This window comes from Pseudorca crassidens, chromosome 21 (genome assembly GCF_039906515.1).
Source record: "Pseudorca crassidens isolate mPseCra1 chromosome 21, mPseCra1.hap1, whole genome shotgun sequence".
In the NCBI taxonomy this organism is placed as follows: Eukaryota; Metazoa; Chordata; class Mammalia; order Artiodactyla; family Delphinidae; genus Pseudorca; species Pseudorca crassidens.
In genome coordinates this window covers 28,727,578-28,745,048 of record NC_090316.1, presented here as the reverse complement: position 1 = coordinate 28,745,048, position 17,471 = coordinate 28,727,578, and the positions used below count along the sequence as shown (strand labels likewise).

Below are 17,471 nucleotides of genomic sequence, written 5' to 3'. Positions count from 1 at the left end.
TTGGGAGAAAATAAAACTGCTTTAAAGAAAGCAATTATAGCTTATGTGTTATGATGGCTGTTAAAGTATTTTACCAAAACTAGCATTTATTTTATTTTTCAGTTATGGAAACAGAAAATCCTGTTTCCAACAGATAAACAGTTGCACAGGGTTAACAATATTTGCTTCATTATTTTAAACATCTTTTTTCCATTGGTGCTAGCAAACTAAAATACTTCTGGAAAAAAGAACTAAAAGGGAAATATTTTCTTTTCTTTTAAATAGTTCTAAAATAATTTTGTAAAATATAAAAAAATTAGCACAAAAATACTTTTTGAATGTTCAAGTAATTTTTTAAACATGTTAAATAATTAATTGTACTAAGCTGTCTTACAGTCATTTTCATAAATATATCAGTCACTTAAGTATCAGGCTTAAATTCTAAAACTTGAGTAATGCAAGTCATCTTTATTTTTATTATTTTCTTAATTAAAAAAAAATTGGCCACTCTGTGCAGCATGCAGGATCTTAGTTCGCAGGCCACTGTTCAAACCCGTACCCCCTGCAGTGGAAGCACAGAAATTTAATCACTGGACCACCAGGGAAGTCCCACAAATCATCTTAATTTGACTTCGATTGAAGGAACTTCGTAGTGTAGCCAAGTACCTGCTTTTTAGTTTTATGTGAATCAATAGACTAACATAAAACTGTATTAAAATAAAGTCCAGTGCAGAGATAAAATAAATTCAAATATTTACACTCAGAGGTATTTCTGAAATAGTTAACTTGACAGTATAAATCTTTTCAGTGTGCGAGAAATTTCTACATGATAAGTTTTGAACAACTTAAAATTAAATCAAAGGTAGGGGGGAAGTGATGTAAGAATCAGGAGGATAAATTAGGAGGCTAGTTCAGTGATGTTGCTATGAGACACTCAAACTGAGAAAGTGGAGACAGAAAGAAATGGTGAAAGGAAGGTGGAAGAGGTAAAATTATATGGCTTGTTGATGAATGATGAAATGTATAAATGCATATATTTATAGTCTGTGGACTGTGACATAAGAAGGGGTAGGCACTGAGAAATCAGCAACCTTGAAATGAAGTCTGGAATCCTTCTAAAGACTGACTGAATCAAGGTGGTCACTCTCACTGCCAGAAGAAAATTAAATCCTCCAAGAAGGAAGATAACAACACACATAGCTTCTATGATGGCGTAACACAAAGTCTAGCATTCAACCAAAATGTCTAGAAATAACACCCAATGACCCAAAACCGAGAGACAGACAATACAAAAGGAAAAGGACATCTAGATATTATAGTTATCACTAAGGGGCTTTGATAATTAACTATGATTTATATATTTAAGAATATAAATAAAATGATCAAGAATTTTGCCAGAAAAGTGGAATTCATAACAAACCAAATGAAAGTTTTAAGAATTAAAAAATACAACATCTGAAATAAAGAACTCAATAGATGTGGCTTGAACTGGAAGATAGATTAGTAGAAAATATTCAACCTGAAGCAGAAAAAAAATGTACAGAAAACATGTGTGTAATTGGTATTGAAGAAGAGAAAGAGAGAGAAAATGGGACATAACTAATCTTTGAAGACATTATCACCAAGAATTTTCCAATATTGACAACAGACATCAGGATAGAGATTCAAGAAATTCTACAAGACAGTAGGCATAATACAAGAAAAACCTCAGCCTGGCACATTATAATAAATCTTCTGAAAAACAGGACAAGGAAAGATCTTACAAGTAGTACAAACAAAGAAATGTTATTTTCAAAACGGCAAATATAAGTTCAATGGAAGTTTTCTCAATATAAAGTAAAAAAAAGTAAAAAGACAACAGAATGATATCTTTGAAGTCTTGGGGGAAAGAAACACGCTGTTAGCTTAAAGGGACAATTTTAAAAATTGACTAATCAAAAGAGAAAAAAAGAAAAATGAACTTTTATTAGTAATTATATTCTAAATAAAAGGATAAAATCTCTGATTAGATAAAAATAATATAAATAAAATAAGTAAATCAACAATAATGTAAAACAAGTATTTGATGCTTACATATACAAACATGAAATATTTATATACATAAAACAGTTGAAAGCAAAAGGCTAGAAAAAGATACTCCTTCTAAGGACTAACCAACAGAAGAAAGAATGGTATAGCTTTATAATTATAAGTCAAAGAAGACATTAATGCCAGACATTCATGCTTTGTGCCCTTTTTGGTATGTTACACTTCAATAAAATCTATGCATAGGGGAAAATAAAATCTCTCTTCAAACAAACAAATAGAACAACCAAACATAAGGGAACAGTCTTTCCAATGAAGACAGATCTTCAGAAAGAAGTACATTTTCATATTTCATGAGTGCACATCACTCACTGAAATACTTCCTTTTTTTCAATTTGTATGTAATACTGTGTGAGTTCCTTAACGTGTATTAGGCGTTGTTCATCTTCCTCTGAAGAATCGTGTACATTGTAGCGCCTCAGGTGAGAAGGTTGTGTTGATTCACAAATGATGTGATTGATAGGGCAAAGCATGTGCTCATATCCCTGAAACAACTTTGCTGAAAGCAAAGCTTCCTCTTTGATTAGAGGCATTTGTTTTGGTTGAATTGATTTTTTTCTTACACTTTTTCTCTTTCAACATGCTTTTCTGTCAGCACATTGACTTCAGTCAATGAATTGAGTGTTTCTTCTCACTGGCTGACAGCAGCTGCTGTGTGACTGTTTTTTTTTATTTTTAAACATCTTTATTGGAGTATAATTGTTTTACAATGGTGTGTTAGTTTCTGCTGTATAACAAAGTGAATCAGCTATACATATACATATATCCCCATACCTCCTCCCTCTTGCATCTCCCTCCCACCCTCCATATCCCACCGCTCTAGGTGGACACAAAGCACCGAGCTGATCTCCCTGTGCTATGTGGCTGCTTCCCACTAGCTATCTGTTTTCCATTTGGTAGTGTATATATGTCCATGCCACTCTCTCACTTCATCCCAGCTTACCGTTCCCCCTCCCCGTGTCCTCAAGTCCATTCTCTACGTCTGCGTCTTTATTCCTGTCCTGCCCATAGGTTCTTCAGAGCCATTTTTTTTCTTTAGATTCCATATATATGTGTTAGCATATGGTATTTGTTTTTCTCTTTCTGACTTACTTCCCTCTGTATGACAGACTCTAGGTCCATCCATCTCACTACAAATAACTCAATTTCGTTTCTTTTTATGGCTGAGTAATATTCCATTGTATATATGTGTCACATCTTTATCCATTCATCTGTCAATGGACACTTAGGTTGCTTCCATGTCCTGGCTACTGTAAATAGAGCTGCAATCAACATTGTGGTACATGACTCTTTTTGAATTATGGTTTTCTCAGGGTATATGCCCAGTAGTGGGATTGCTGGGTCATATGGTAGTTCTATTTTTAGTTTTTTAAGGAAACTCCACACTGTTTTCCATAGTGGCTGTATCCATTTACATTCCGACGAACAGTGCAAGAGGGTTCCCTTTTCTCTACACCCTCTCCAGCATTTATTATTTGTAGATTTTTTGATGATGGCCATTCTGACTGGTATGAGGTGATACTTCATTGTACTTTTGATTTGCATTTCTCTAATGATTAGTTATGTTGAGCCTCTTTTCATGTGCCTCTTGGCCAGCTGTATATCTTCCTTGGTGAAATGTCTGTTTAGGTTTTCTGCCCATTTTTTTAATTGAGTTGTTTTTTTTTTTTTTGATACTGAGCTGCATGAGCTGCTTGTATATTTTGGAGATGAATCCTTTGTCAGTTTCTTCATTTGCAAATATTTTCTCCCATTCTGAGGTTTGTCTTTTCGTCTTATTTATGGTTTCCTTTGCTTTGCAAAAGCTTTTAAGTTTCATTAGCTCCCATTTGTTTATTTTCGTTTTTATTTCCATTTCTCTAGGAGGTGGGTAAAAAAGGATCTTGCTGTGATTTATGTCATAGAGTGTTCTGCCTATGTTTTCCTCTAAGAGTTTTATAGTGTCTGGCCTTACATTTAGGTCTCTAATCCATTTTGAATTTATTCTTGTTTATGGTGTGAGGGAGTTTTCTAATTTCATTCTTTTACATGTAGCTGTCCAGTTTTCCCAGCACCACTTATTGAAGAGGCTGTCTTTTCTCCATTGTATATTCTTGCCTCCTTTATCAAAGATAAGGTGACCATATGTGTGTGGGTTTGTCTCTGGGCTTTCTATCCTGTTCCATTGATCTGTATTTTTTTTTTTTTTGTGCCAGTACCGTACTGTCTTGATTACTGTAGCTTTGTGGTATAGTCAGAAGTCAGGGAGCCTGATTCCTCCAGCTCTGTTTTTCTTTCTCAAGATGGCTTTGGCTATTCGGGGCCTTTTGTGTTTCCATACAAATTGTGAAATTTTTGTTCTAGTTCTGTGAAGAATGTTATTGGTAGTTTGATAGGGATTGCATTGAATCTGAGGACTGCTTTGAGTAGTATAGTCATTTTCACAATATTGATTCTTCCAATCCAAGTACATGGTATATCTCTCCAACTGTTTGTATCATGTTTAGTTTCTTTCATCAGTGTCTTATAGTTTTCTGCATACAGGTCTTTTGTCTCCCTAGGTAGGTTTATTCCTAGGTATTTTATTCTTTTTGTTGCAGTGGTAAATGGGAGTGTTTCTTTAATTTCTCTTTCAGATTTTTCATCATTAGTGTATAGGAATGCAAGAGATTTCTGTGCATTAATTTTGTATCCTGCTGCTTTACCAGATTCATTGATTAGCTCTAGTAGTTTTCTGGTGGCATCTTTAGGATTCTCTATGTGAAGTATCATGTCATCTGCAAACAGTGACAGTTTTACTTCTTCTTTTCCAATTTGGATTCCTTTTATTTCTTTTTCTTCTCTGATTGCTGTGGCTAATACTTCCAAAACTATGTTGAATAAGAGTGGTGAGAGTGGGCAACCTTGTCTTGTTCCTGATCTTAGTGGAAATACTTTCAGTTTTTCACCAGTGAGAATGATGTTGGCTGTGGTTTGTCATATATGGCCTTTATTATGTTGAGGTAAGTTCCCTCTATGCCCACTTTCTGACGGGTTTTAATCATTAATGCGTGCAGAATTTTGTCAAAAGCTTTTTCTGCATCTATTGAGATGATCATATTGTTTTTATCCTTCAATTTGTTAATATGGTTTATCACATTGATTGATTGCATATACCCCACTTGATCATGGTGTATGGACCTTTTAATGTGCTGTTGAATTCTGTTTGCTATTATTTTGTTCAGATTTTGCATCCATGTTCATCAGTAATATTGGCCTGTAGTTTTCGTTTTTTGTGACATCTTTGTCTGGTTTTGGTATCAGAGTGATGGTGGCTTCATAGAATGAGTTTGGGAGTGTTCCTCCCTCTGCATAATTTTGCAAGTGTTTGAGAAGGATAGGTGTTAGCTCTTCTCTAAACTTTTTTTTTTTTTGCGGTACGTGGGCGTCTCACTGCCGTGGCCTCTCCCGCTGCGGAGCACAGGCTCCGGACGTGCAGGCCCAGCAACCATGGCTCATGGGCCAAGCCGCTCTGTGGCATGTGGGATCCCCCCGGACTGGGGCAGAAACCCACGTCCCATGCATCAGCAGGCAGACTCCCAACCACTGCACCGTCAGGGAAGCCCTTCTTCTCTAAACTTTTGATAGAATTCGCCTGTGAAGCCATCAGGTCCTGGGCTTTTGTTTGTTGGAAGATTTTAAATCACAGTTTCAATTTCAGTGCTTGTGGTTGGTCTGTTTATATTTTCTATTTCTTCTTGGTTCAGTCTTGGAAGATTGTGCTTTTCTAAGAATTTGTCCATTTCTTCCAGGTTGTCCATTTTATTGCCATATAGTTGCTTATAGTAATCTCTCATGATCCCTTGTATTTCTGCAGTGTAAGTTGCTACTTTTTCATTTCTAATTCTATTGATTTGAGTCTTCTCCCTTTTTTTCTTGCTGAGTCTAGCTAATGGTGTATCAATTTTGCTTATCTTCTTAAATAACCAGCTTTTAATTTTATTGATCTCTGCTATCGTTTCCTTCATTTCTTTTTCATTTATTTCTGTTCTGATTTTATGATTTCTTTCCTTCTGCTAACCTTGGTTTTTTTTGTTCTTTCTCTAATTGCTTTAGTTGTAAGTTTAGGTTGTTTATTTGAGATGTTTCTTGTTTCCTGAGGTAGGATTGTATTGCTATAAACTTCCCTTTTAGAACTGCTTTTGCTACATCCCATAGGTTTGGGTTGTCGTGTTTTCATTGTCATTTGCTTGCAGGTATTTTTTGATTTCCTGTTTGATTTCTTCAGTGATCCCTCAGTTGTTTAGTAGTGTATTGTTTAGCCTCCACATGTTTGCATTTTTTACAGATTTTTTCCTGTAATTGATATCTAGTCTCATAGCCCTGTGGTCGGAAAAGATACTTGATACAATTTCAATATTCTTAAATTTACCAAAGCTTGATTTGTGACCCAAGATATGATCTATCCTGGAGAATGTTCCATGAGCACTTGAGAAGAAAGTATATTCTGTTGTTTTTGGATGGAATGTTCTATAAATATCAACTAAGTCCATCTTGTTTAATGTCATTTAAATCTTGTGTTTCCTTATTTATTTTCATTTTGGATGATCCGTCCATTGATGAAAGTGGGGTGTTAAAGTCCCCTACTATTTTTGTGTTACTGTCGATTTCCCCTTTTATGGCTGTTAGCACTTGCCTTATGTATTGAGGTGCTCCTATATTGGATGCATAAATATTTAAAATTGTTATATATTTTTCTTTGATCAATCCCTTGATCATTATGTAGTGTCCTTCGTCTCTTGTAATAGTCTTTCTTTTAAAGTCTATTTTGTCTGATACAAGAATTGCTACTCCAGCCTTCTTTTGGTTTCCACTTGCATGGAATATCTTTTTCCATCCTCTCGCTTTCAGTCTGTATGTGTCCCTAGGTCTGAAGTGGGTCTCTTGTAGACAGTATATATACGGGTCTTGTTTTTGTATCCATTCAGCTATTCTATGTCTTTTGGTTGGAGCATTTAATCCATTTACATTTAAGGTAGTTATTGATATGTATGTTCCTATTACCATTTTCTTAATTGTTTTGGGTTTGTTATTGTAGGTCTTTTCCTTCTCTTGTGTTTCGTGCCTAGAGAAGTTCCTTTAGCATTTGTTGTAAAGCTGGTTTGGTGGCACTGAATTCCTTTAGCTTTTGCTTGTCTGTAAAGGTTTTAATTTCTCTGTCAAATCTGAATGAGATCCTTGCTGGGTAGAGTAATCTTGGTTGTAGGTTTTTCCCTTTCATCACTCTAAATATGTCCTGCCACTCCCTTCTGGCTTGCAACATTTCTGTTGAAGGATCAGCTGTTAACCTTATGGGGATTCCCTTGTATGTTATTTGTTGCTTTTCCCTTGCTGCTTTTAATATTTTTTCTTTGTCTTTAATTTTTGATAGTTTGATTAGTATGTGTCTTGGCGTGTTTCTCCTTGGATTTATCCTGTATGGGACTCTCTGTGCTTCCTGGAGTTGATTGACTATTTCCTTTCCCATATTAGGGAAGTTTTCAACTATAATCTCTTCAAATATTTTCTCAGTCCCTTTCTTTTTCTTTTCTTCTCTGGGACCCCTATAATACGAGTGTTGGTGCATTTAATGTTTTCCCAGAGGTCTCTGAGACTGTCCTCAATTCTTCTCATTCTTTTTTGTTTATTCTGCTCTGTGGTAGTTATTTCCACTATTTTATCTTCCAGGTCACTTATCCGTTCTTCTGCCTCAGTTATTCTGCTATTGATTCCTTTAGAGTATTGCTAATTCGATTTATTGTGTTGTTCATCATTGTTTGTTTGCTCTTTAGTTCTTCTAGGTCCTTGTTAAACATTTCTTCTAACTTTTCCATTCTATTTCCAAGGTTTTGGATCATCTTTACTATCATTACTCTGAATTCTTTTTCATGTAGACTATTTCCTCTTCATTTCTTTGGTGTGGTGGGTTTTTACCTTGATCCTTCATCTGCTGTGTGTTTCTCTGTCTTCTCATTTTGCTTAACTTACAGTGTTTAGGGTCTCCTTTTCGCTGGCTGCAGGTTCTTATTTTCCATTGCTTTTGGTGTCTGCCCCCAGTGGGTAAGGTTGGTTCAGTGGGTTGTGTAGGCTTCCTAGTGGAGGGGACTGATGCCTGGGTTCTGGTGGATGAGACTGGATCTTGTCTTTCTGGTGGACTGGACTGCATCCGGTGGTGTGTTTTGGGATGTCTGTATCTTATTATGGTTTTAGCCAGCCTCTCTGCTAATGGGTAGGGTTGTGTTCCTGCCTTGCTAGTTGTTTGGCATAGGGTGTCCAGCAGTGTAGCTTGCTGCTCATTGAGTGGAACTGGGTCTTAGTGTTGAGATGGAGATCTCTGGATGAGCTTTCGCCGTTTGATAATATGTGGAGCTGTGAGGTCTCTGGTAGACCAATGTCCTGAACTTGGCTCTCCCACCTCAGAGGCTCAGGCCTGACACCCGGCCGGAGCACCAAGACCCTGTCAGCCATGCGGCTTAGAAGAAAAGGGAGAAAATAAATAAATAAATTAATTAAATTAAATAGTTATTAAAATAAAAAATAAAACAATTATTAAAAATAGAAAAGTTTAAAAGTAATTTTAAAAAGAAAGAGGGAAAGAAGAGAGCAACCAAACCAAAAAAAGCAAATCCAATGATAACAAGCGCTAAAAACTATACATAAAACAAAACATGGACAGACCGAAACCTAGAACAAATGGTAAAAGTAAAGCTATACTGACAAAATCACACAAAGAAGCATACACATACACACTCACAAAAAAGAGAAAAAAAGGAAAAAATAATATATATATAAAAAGGAAGAGAGCAACCAAATAAATAAACAAATCTGCCAATGATAATAAGCTCTAAATAGTAAACTAAGATAAGCATAAAACCAGAAACAAATTTACATGCAGAAAGCAAACCCCAAATCTGCAGTTGTTCCCAAAGTCCACCACCTCACTTTTGGGATGATTTGTTTTCTATTCAGGTATGCCAGTGATGCAGGGTACAGCAAGTTGATTGTAGAGATTTAATCCACTGCTCCTGAGGCTTCTGGGAGAGATTTCCCTTTCTCTTCTTTGTTCGTGCAGCTCCTGGGGTTCAGCTTTGGATTTGGCCCTGCCTCTGCGTGTAGGTCACCGGAGGGCGTCTGTTCTTTGTCTAGACAGGACGGGGTTAAAGGAGCAGCTCATTAGGGGTCTCTGGCTCACTCAGGCTAGGGGGAGCGAGGGGTATGGGATGCGGGGTGAGCCTGCGGCTGCAGATCCTGGTGTGACATTGCACCAGCCTGAGGCGCACCGTGTGTTCTCCCGGGGAAGTTGTCCCTGGATCACGGGACCGTGGCAGTGGCGGGCTGCACAAGCTCCCAGGAGGGGAGGTGTAGACCGTGACTTGTGCTCGCACACAGGCTACTTGGTGGCTGCAGCAGCAGCACCCAAAAAAATGGTTTCTTGCCTCTTCGGCACGGCAGCTCCATGCTTTTTCCAGGACCCCCTCCTGGCTAGCTGTGGGCACTAGCCCCCTTCAGGCTGTGTTCATGCAGCCAACCCCAGTCCTCTCCGTGGGATCTGACCTCTGAAGCCCGATTCTCCGCTCCCAGCCCCGCCTGCCCCGGCGGGTGAGCAGACAAGCCTCTCGGGCTGGTGAGTGCTGGTCGGCACCGATCCTCTGTGCGGGAATCTCTCCGCTTTCCCCTCCGCACCCCTGTGGCTGCGCTCTCCTCTGTGGCTCCGAAGCTTTCCCCCTCCGCCACCTGCAGTCTCCGCCTGCGAAGGGGCTTCCTAGTGTGTGGAAACCTTTCCTCCTTCACAGCTCCCTCCCACTGGTGCAGGTCCTGTCCCTATTGTTTTGTCTCTGTTTATTCTTTTTTCTTTTGCCCTACCCAGGTACGTGGGGAGTTTCTTGCCTTTTGGGAGGTCTGAGGTCTTCTGCCAGCGTTCAGTAGGTGTTCTGTAGGAGTTGTTCCACATGTAGATGTATTTTTGATGTATTTGTGGGGAGGAAGGTGACCTCCATGTCTTACTCCTCCGCCATCTTGAAGGCCCCCCGACTGTTTTGTTAATACACAATGAATGCTTCACTGAAAATTCCATTCGCTGTGACCTGGACTTTAATATGCAGCTGGAAAGTTCCATACATTTGCCAAATCTGTCTCTGCTGTGCATGCAGTTCTCCTTGTCAATATTCTTGTAATGTGTGCTTAACTTTGTTTTCCTATGTGTGTGTGTGTGTGTGTATTTATATCCAAACTTTATTTAGAGTAGTTTTATATTCAGAGCAAAACTAAGAGGGAGATACAGAGATATACCCACTGCCTGCACACATGCACAGCCTCCCAATTATTAATATCCCCCACCAAATGGTGCAACTTTTTCCCAAGGATGAACCTGTGTGGACACCTCATCATCACCCAAAGTTCATGGTTTACATTAGGGTTCACTCTTGATGTTGCAGTCTGTGGGTTTGGACAAATGTATAATGACGTGTATCCGTCATTACAGTATCATACAAAGTATTTTCATTGCCCTAAAAATCCTCTGTGCTCCACCTATTCATCCCTCCCACTTCCCAACCCGTCAACCACTGATCTTTTTGCTGTTTCCATAGTTTCACCTTTTCTAGAATGTCCTAGGGTTGGAATCATCCTGTAGTGGCCTTTTCAGATTGTTTTCTTTCACTTAGTGCATTTACATTTCCTCCATGTCATTTCATGGCCTGATAGCTCATTTCCTTTCAGTGCTAAAGAAGTTTCCATCCTATGATATAATTTTTGTGGTAAAGGGACATGATAATTCCAGAGTGTGTAACCCAAGCATTACGTGAATGAACCAGAACATTTCTTAGCTTAGACATGCTTTCCTATTAATGATGTGATGTTATATCACCGCACAGCAGTAAGGCACATAGGGTGACCAACCCTCCCAGTTTGTCCAGTGCTGACCCAGTTTTAGCACTGACAGTCCTGCACCCAGAGAAGAACTTCAGTGTCAGATACATGGGAGGGTTGCTCACCCTAAGTCGATTTTTAAAAATCAAAGATACAAATTCACAGCTATAATATAGAATAATTACTGTAAAAGGCCAAGATATTGTGATTCAAATATGAATATGAATTACAAATGGCTATAGATTCTTTAAAGGACGGTCTTGCTATCTTTATATATCTATATCTATGGCTTGTCTGTTTAAGCAGCAGGATTCCCCCCATGCCTTGAAGGTAAAAGTGGAGATATTTGGTGCCTTAAACAATGGTTTTGACATTTCTTTTCTCTGCAGACTCACTGGATCCAGTGTTCCTGACCTTATTGTGAGTATGAGCAACCAGATGTGGCTACATCTACAGTCTGATGACAGCATTGCCTCGCCTGGATTTAAAGCTGTTTACCAAGGTATGGCCCGAACACACTTAGCAGCATTTAAAACCAGCTTTCCTGCAGAGGGCCAGGACCATTTTCTATGTGTTAAGTGTAAATAAAACTGACAAGTCAGAACAATGTTTAAAAATAAGGACTAATTATTTGCAACTTCTGTAATTAAAGTTCTACTTATAGCTTGTTTTTGCAAGGGAGAAGCGTTAACTTCTCGAAAGCTTGGCTCGCCGTTACTGTGGCAAAACGAAGATTGAGATCAAGTATAAAATGTAAGCCAGGAAATGTGTTCACACTTGTCGATCTTGGCATTTTAGCTCTTCCCAAGGGAAGTTGTTATGCTTATAACTAAGGGAAGCATTTTGAACAAAGTATGAATTTGAGTGGCATCAACTCGATGAAGTTTATTGTATACATCCTCAGGTACAAATGTGTGGGTTTCTAATGGAAGACAGGGAAATCTAGACAGAGTTGGAAAAAATCTACTAAGTACTTGTATAGGAGAAAAATAACCTTGCTTTGAGAATTATGAGTTATGCTTGCTCTGGAGAAGAGAATGCTCCTTCAGGGAGGTTGGCTTCGTCTCTGAGTCACGAGACGTCACGAGAGTCACGAGAGTCACTTGTTTATTTTTGTTTTTATTTCCATTACTCTAGGAGGTGGATCAAAAAAGATCTTGCTGTGATTTATGTCACACAGTGTTCTTCCTATGTTTTACTCTAAGAGTTTTATAGTGTCCGGTCTTACATTTAGGTCTCGAATACTTTTTGAGTTTATTTTTGTGTATGGTGTTAGGGAGTGTTCTAATTTCATTCTTTTACATGTAGCTGTCCAGTTTTCCCAGCACCACGTATTGAAGAGACTGTCTTTTCTCCATTGTATATCTTTGCCTCCTTTGTCATAGATTAGCTGGCCATAGGTGCATAGGTTTATCTCTGGGCTTTCTATCCTGTTCCATTGATCTGTGTTTCTGTTTTTGTGCCAGTACCATATTGTCTTGATTACTGTAGCTTTGTAGTATAGTCTGAAGTCAGGGAGTCTCATTCCTCCAGCTCCGTTTTTTTCCCTCAAGACTGTTTTGGCTATTCAGGGTCTTTTGTGTCTCCATACAAATTTTAAGATGATTTGTTCTAGTTCTGTAAAAAATGCCATTGGTAACTTGATAGGGATTGCATTGAATCTGTGGATTGCTTTGGGTAGTATAGTCATTTTCACAATATTGATTCTTCCAATCCAAGAATGTGGTATATCTCTCCATCTATTGGTATCATCTTTAATTTCTTTCATCAGTGTCTTATAGTTTTCTGCCTAAAGGTCTTTTGTCTCCCTAGGTAGATTTATTCCTAGATATTTTATTCTTTTTGTTGCAGTGGTAAATGGGAGTGTATCCATAATTTCTCTTTCAGCTTTTTCATCATTAGTGTATAGGAATGCAAGAGATTTCTGTGCATTAACTTTGTATGCAGCTTTACCAAATTCATTGATTAGCTCTAGTAGTTTTCTGGTGGCATTTTTAGGATTCTCTATGTATAGTATCATGTCATCTGCAAACAGTGACAATTTTACTTCTTCTTTTCCAATTTGGATTCCTTTTATTTCTTTTTCTTCTCTGATTGCCATGGCTAGGACTTCCAAAACTATGTTGAATAATACTGGTGAGAGTGGACATCCTTGTTTCGTTCCTGATCTTAGAGGAAATGCTTTCAGTTTTTCACCGTTGAGAATGATGTTTGCTGTGGGTTTGTCGTATATGGCCTTTATTATGTTGAAGTAGGTTCCTTCTATGCCCACTTTCTGGAGAGTTTTCATCATAAATGGGTGTCGAATTTTGTCAAATCTTTTTCTGCATCTATTGAGATGATCATATGGTTTTTATCCTTCAATTTGTTAATATGGTGTATCACATTGATTGATTTGCATATATTGAAGAATCCTTGCATCCCTGGGATAAATCCCACTTGATCATGGTGTACGATCCTTTTAATGTGTTGTTGGATTCTGTTTGCTAGTATTTTGTTGAGGATTTTTGCATCTATATTCATCAGTGATATTGGTCTGTAATTTTCTTTTTTTGTAGTATCTTTGTCTGGTTTTGGCATCAGGGTGATGGTGGCCTCATAGAATGAGTTTGGGAGTGTTCCTTCCTCTGCAATTTTTTGGAAGAGTTTGAGAAGGATGGGTGTTAGCTCTTCTCTAAATGTTTGAGAGAATTCACCTGTGAAGCCATCTGGTCCTAGACTTTTGTTTGTTGGAAGATTTTTAATCACAGTTTCAATTTCATTACTTGTGATTGGTCTGTTCATATTTTCTGTTTCTTCCTGGTTCAGTCTTGGAAGGTTATACCTTTTTAAGAATTTGTCTGTTTCTTCCAGGTTGTCCATTTTATTGGCATAGGGTTGCTTGTAGTAGTCTCTTAGGATGCTTTGTATTTCTGCGGTGTCTGTGGTAACTTCTCCTTTTTCATTCCTAATTTTATTGATTTGAGTCCTCTCCCTCTTTTTCTGGATGAGTCTGGCTAATGGTTTATCAATTTCATTTATCTTCTCAAAGAACCAGCTTTTAGTTTTATTGATCTTTGCTACTGTTTTCTTTGTTTCTATTTCATTTATTTCTGCTCTGATCTTTATGATTTCTTTCCTTTTTCTAACTTTGGGTTTCATTTGTTCTTCTTTCTCTAGTTCCTTTAGGTTTAAGTTTAGATTGTTTACTTGAGATTTTTCTTGTTTCTTGAGGTAGGCTTGTATAGCTATAAGCTTCCCTCTTAGAACTGCTTTTGCTGCATCCCATAGGTTTTGGATTGTCGTGTTCTCATTGTAATTTGGTTGTAGGTATTTTTTGATTTCCTCTTTGATTTCTTCAGTGATCTCTTGGTTATTTAGTAACGTATTGTTTAGCCTCCATGTGTTTGTGTTTTTTATGTTTTTTTTCCTGTAATTCATTTCTAATTTCATAGCGTTGTGGTCAGAAAAGATGCTTGATATGATTTCAGTTTTCTTAAATTTACTGAGGCTTGATTTGTGACCCAAGATGTGATCTATTCTGGAGAATATTCCGTGTGCTCTTGAGAAGAAAGTGTAATCTGCTGTTTTGGATGGAATGTCCTATAAGTATCAATTAAATCTTTCTGGTCTATTGTGTCATTTAAAGCTTGTGTTTCCTTATTTATTTTCATTTTGGATGATCTGTCTAGTGGTGTAAGTGAGGTGTTAACGTCCCCCACTATTATTGTGTTACTGTTGATTTTCTCTTTTATAGCTGTTAGCAGTTGCCTTATGTATTGAGGTGCTCCTATGTTGGGTGCATATGTATTTATAATTGTTATATCTTCTTCTTGGATTGATCCCTTGATCATTATGTATTGTCCTTCCTTGTCTCTTGTAACATTCTTTATTTTAAAGTCTATTTTATCTGATATGAGTATAGCTACTCCAGCTTTCTTTTGATTTCCATTTCCATGGAATATCTTTTTCCATCCCCTCATTTTCAGTCTATATGTGTCCCTAGGTCTGAAGTGGGTCTCTTGTAGACAGCGTATATATGGGTCTTGTTTTTGTATCCATTCAGTGAGCCTGTGTCTTTTGGTTGGAGCATTTAATCTATTCACGTTTAAGGTAATTATCGATATGTATGTTCCTATGACAATTTTCTTAATTTTTTGGGTTTGTTTTTGTAGATCCTTTTCTTTTCTTGTGTTTCCCACTTAGAGAAGTTTCTTTAGCATTTGTTGTAGAGCTGGTTTGGTGGTGCTGAATTCTCTTAGCTTTTGCTTGTCTTTAAAGCTTTTGATTTCTCCATCGAATCTGAATGAGATCCTTGCCTGGTAGAGGAATCTTGGTTGTAGATTCTTCCCTTTGATCAATTTAAGTATATCATGCCACTCCTTTCTGGCTTGTAGAGTTTCTGCTGAGAAATCAGCTGTTAACCTTATGGGAGTTCCCTTGTATGTTATTTTTCGTTTTTTCCTTGCTGCTTTCAATAATTTTTCTTTGTGTTTAATTTTTTCCAATTTGAATTACTATGTGTCTTAGCGTGTTTCTCCTTGGGTTTATCCTGTATGGGACTCACTGCACTTCCTGGACTTGGGTGGCTAGTTCCTTTCCCATGTTAGGGAAGTTTTCGACTATAACGTCTTGAAGTATTTTCTCGGGTCCTTTGTCTCTCTCTTCTCCTTCTGGGACCCCTATAATGCGAATGTTGTTGGGTTTAATGTTGTCCCAGAGGTCTCTTAGACTGTGTTCATTTCTTTTCATTCTTTTTTCTTTATTCCGTTCCGCAGCAGTGAATTCTACCATTCTGTCTTCCAGGTCACTTATCCATTCTTCTGCCTCAGTTATTCTGTTTTCACTATCATTATTCTGAATCTTTTTCTGAAAGGTTGCCTGTATCCACTTCATTTAGTTGTTTTTCTGGGGTTTTGTGTTGTTCCTTCATCTGGTACATAGTCCTCTGCCTTTTCATCTTGTCTATCTTTCTGTGAATGTGTTTTTTGTTCCACAGCCTGCAGGACTGTAGTTCTTCTTGCTTCTGCTGTCTACCCTCTGGTGGATGAGGCTATCTAAGAGGCTTGTGTAAATTTCCTGATGGGAGGGACTGGTAAACAGACAATTTTTAAACAGAGAATTTTTACTGACACACACAAGATCTATTATTTGAAAGAAATGGCTCATGATAAACTACAATCTAAGAAAATATACAATAAGAATTCAGAATAAAACATTAATATATGTTCCACATAACTTTTTTTAAAATTAATTAATTCATTTTTATTTTTGGCTGCTTTGGGTCTTTGTTGCTGTGCGCAGGCTTTCTCTAGTTGTGGTGAGTGGTGGCTACTCTTTGTTGTGGTGCACGGGCTTCTCATTGAGGTGGCGTTTCTTGTTGCGGAGCACGGACCCTAGGCGCACAGGCTTCATTAGTTGTGGCATGCAGGCTCAGTAGTTGTGCCTCGCGGACTCTAGAGTGCAGGCTCAGTAGTTGTGGTGCATGGGCTTCATTGCTCTGTGGCAAGTGGGATCTTCCCAGACCAGGGATCGAACCCATGTCCCCTGCATTGGCAGGCGGATTCTTAACCACTGTGCCACTAGGGAAGTCCCCACATAACTACTTAAATTGTCAAAACTTTAGATACTTTCCTTAAGTTTCAAAATTCTAAGGAAGTAACAAATTTAAAAGAACAGTAATACAATAAAATTGGTGGGTTTTTTTTTGGATTATTTTACTGTAGGGGAACTGTTACTAAGAAAGAAATAATTTGTAAGTTATTGTTGGGAAAAATTAGGAAAGTGACATGGGAGGAGATGCAGTTGATTATTACCCTGTGGATATTGAAGACTTCTGCATCTATTAGCAATTTTGTTTCCGTGTTGCTAACGGTCTATATATGCATTTTCTTTGAATTCTTCTTCAGAGCAGTTTGTTAAATATCTTACTGATTTCTTCATTAATTACAGAGTTCATTGAAATCTTTGACATGACAGATGTGTGCATACATAAGTGAAAATGAAAGAAATATTAATCTGGAGAGCTGGGATTTTATTTTCTTCAGTTTTACTTTGTGAATTTGAATAAAGAAACAGTATGCTTTTGTCTTCCAAGTGTCCACTGTAGGGTAGTCAGGAGCTGGAAAAAAAGCAGCTAGTGGTTACTGCATACCAAGCCAATGAAGCAGGTAATTAAAAGCGTCTCCCAATGTCAAAACAATAAAGATGGTAGGTGATGGTGTCATGAGTCCAACAGTGAAGGCAGCATAACAGGGCTACACCCTTGCCTTGTGGGATGAAGGATAATAGTCACAGCGTTGAAAAGTCCTGTGGTGACGAGGGGTCTCCACAGGAGTGTCCTTATATACAAAGTGTGAAAGACTCCTCCTTGCTGGAGACATGGGCTGCGATGGGGACTTCATGACTCTTTTTTAATAAGAAATGCTACGAGAAAAAATGGTATTTACATCCCATGCAAAGGTTAGGACTTGAATGCACAGATAATTGCTGAATACTTCTGACATTTGGGTTTTTAGAGTTGACCTTTAATTGAACTTCTACATGACTGTGCCTTATTTAAG

At 37.8% G+C, this 17,471-nt stretch overlaps 1 protein-coding gene across 2 annotated transcripts in view; it reads left to right on the top strand.

Moving 5' to 3' along the window:
- Positions 1–17,471, top strand: part of CSMD1 (CUB and Sushi multiple domains 1) — a 1,750,344-nt gene that overhangs the window by 1,357,247 nt on the left and 375,626 nt on the right. For both annotated transcript variants that reach the window (XM_067722119.1, XM_067722118.1), the window contains exon 12: positions 11,319–11,431. In XM_067722119.1, the coding sequence (XP_067578220.1) occupies positions 11,319–11,431 (113 nt within the window). The remainder of the gene's footprint in view (positions 1–11,318; positions 11,432–17,471) is intronic.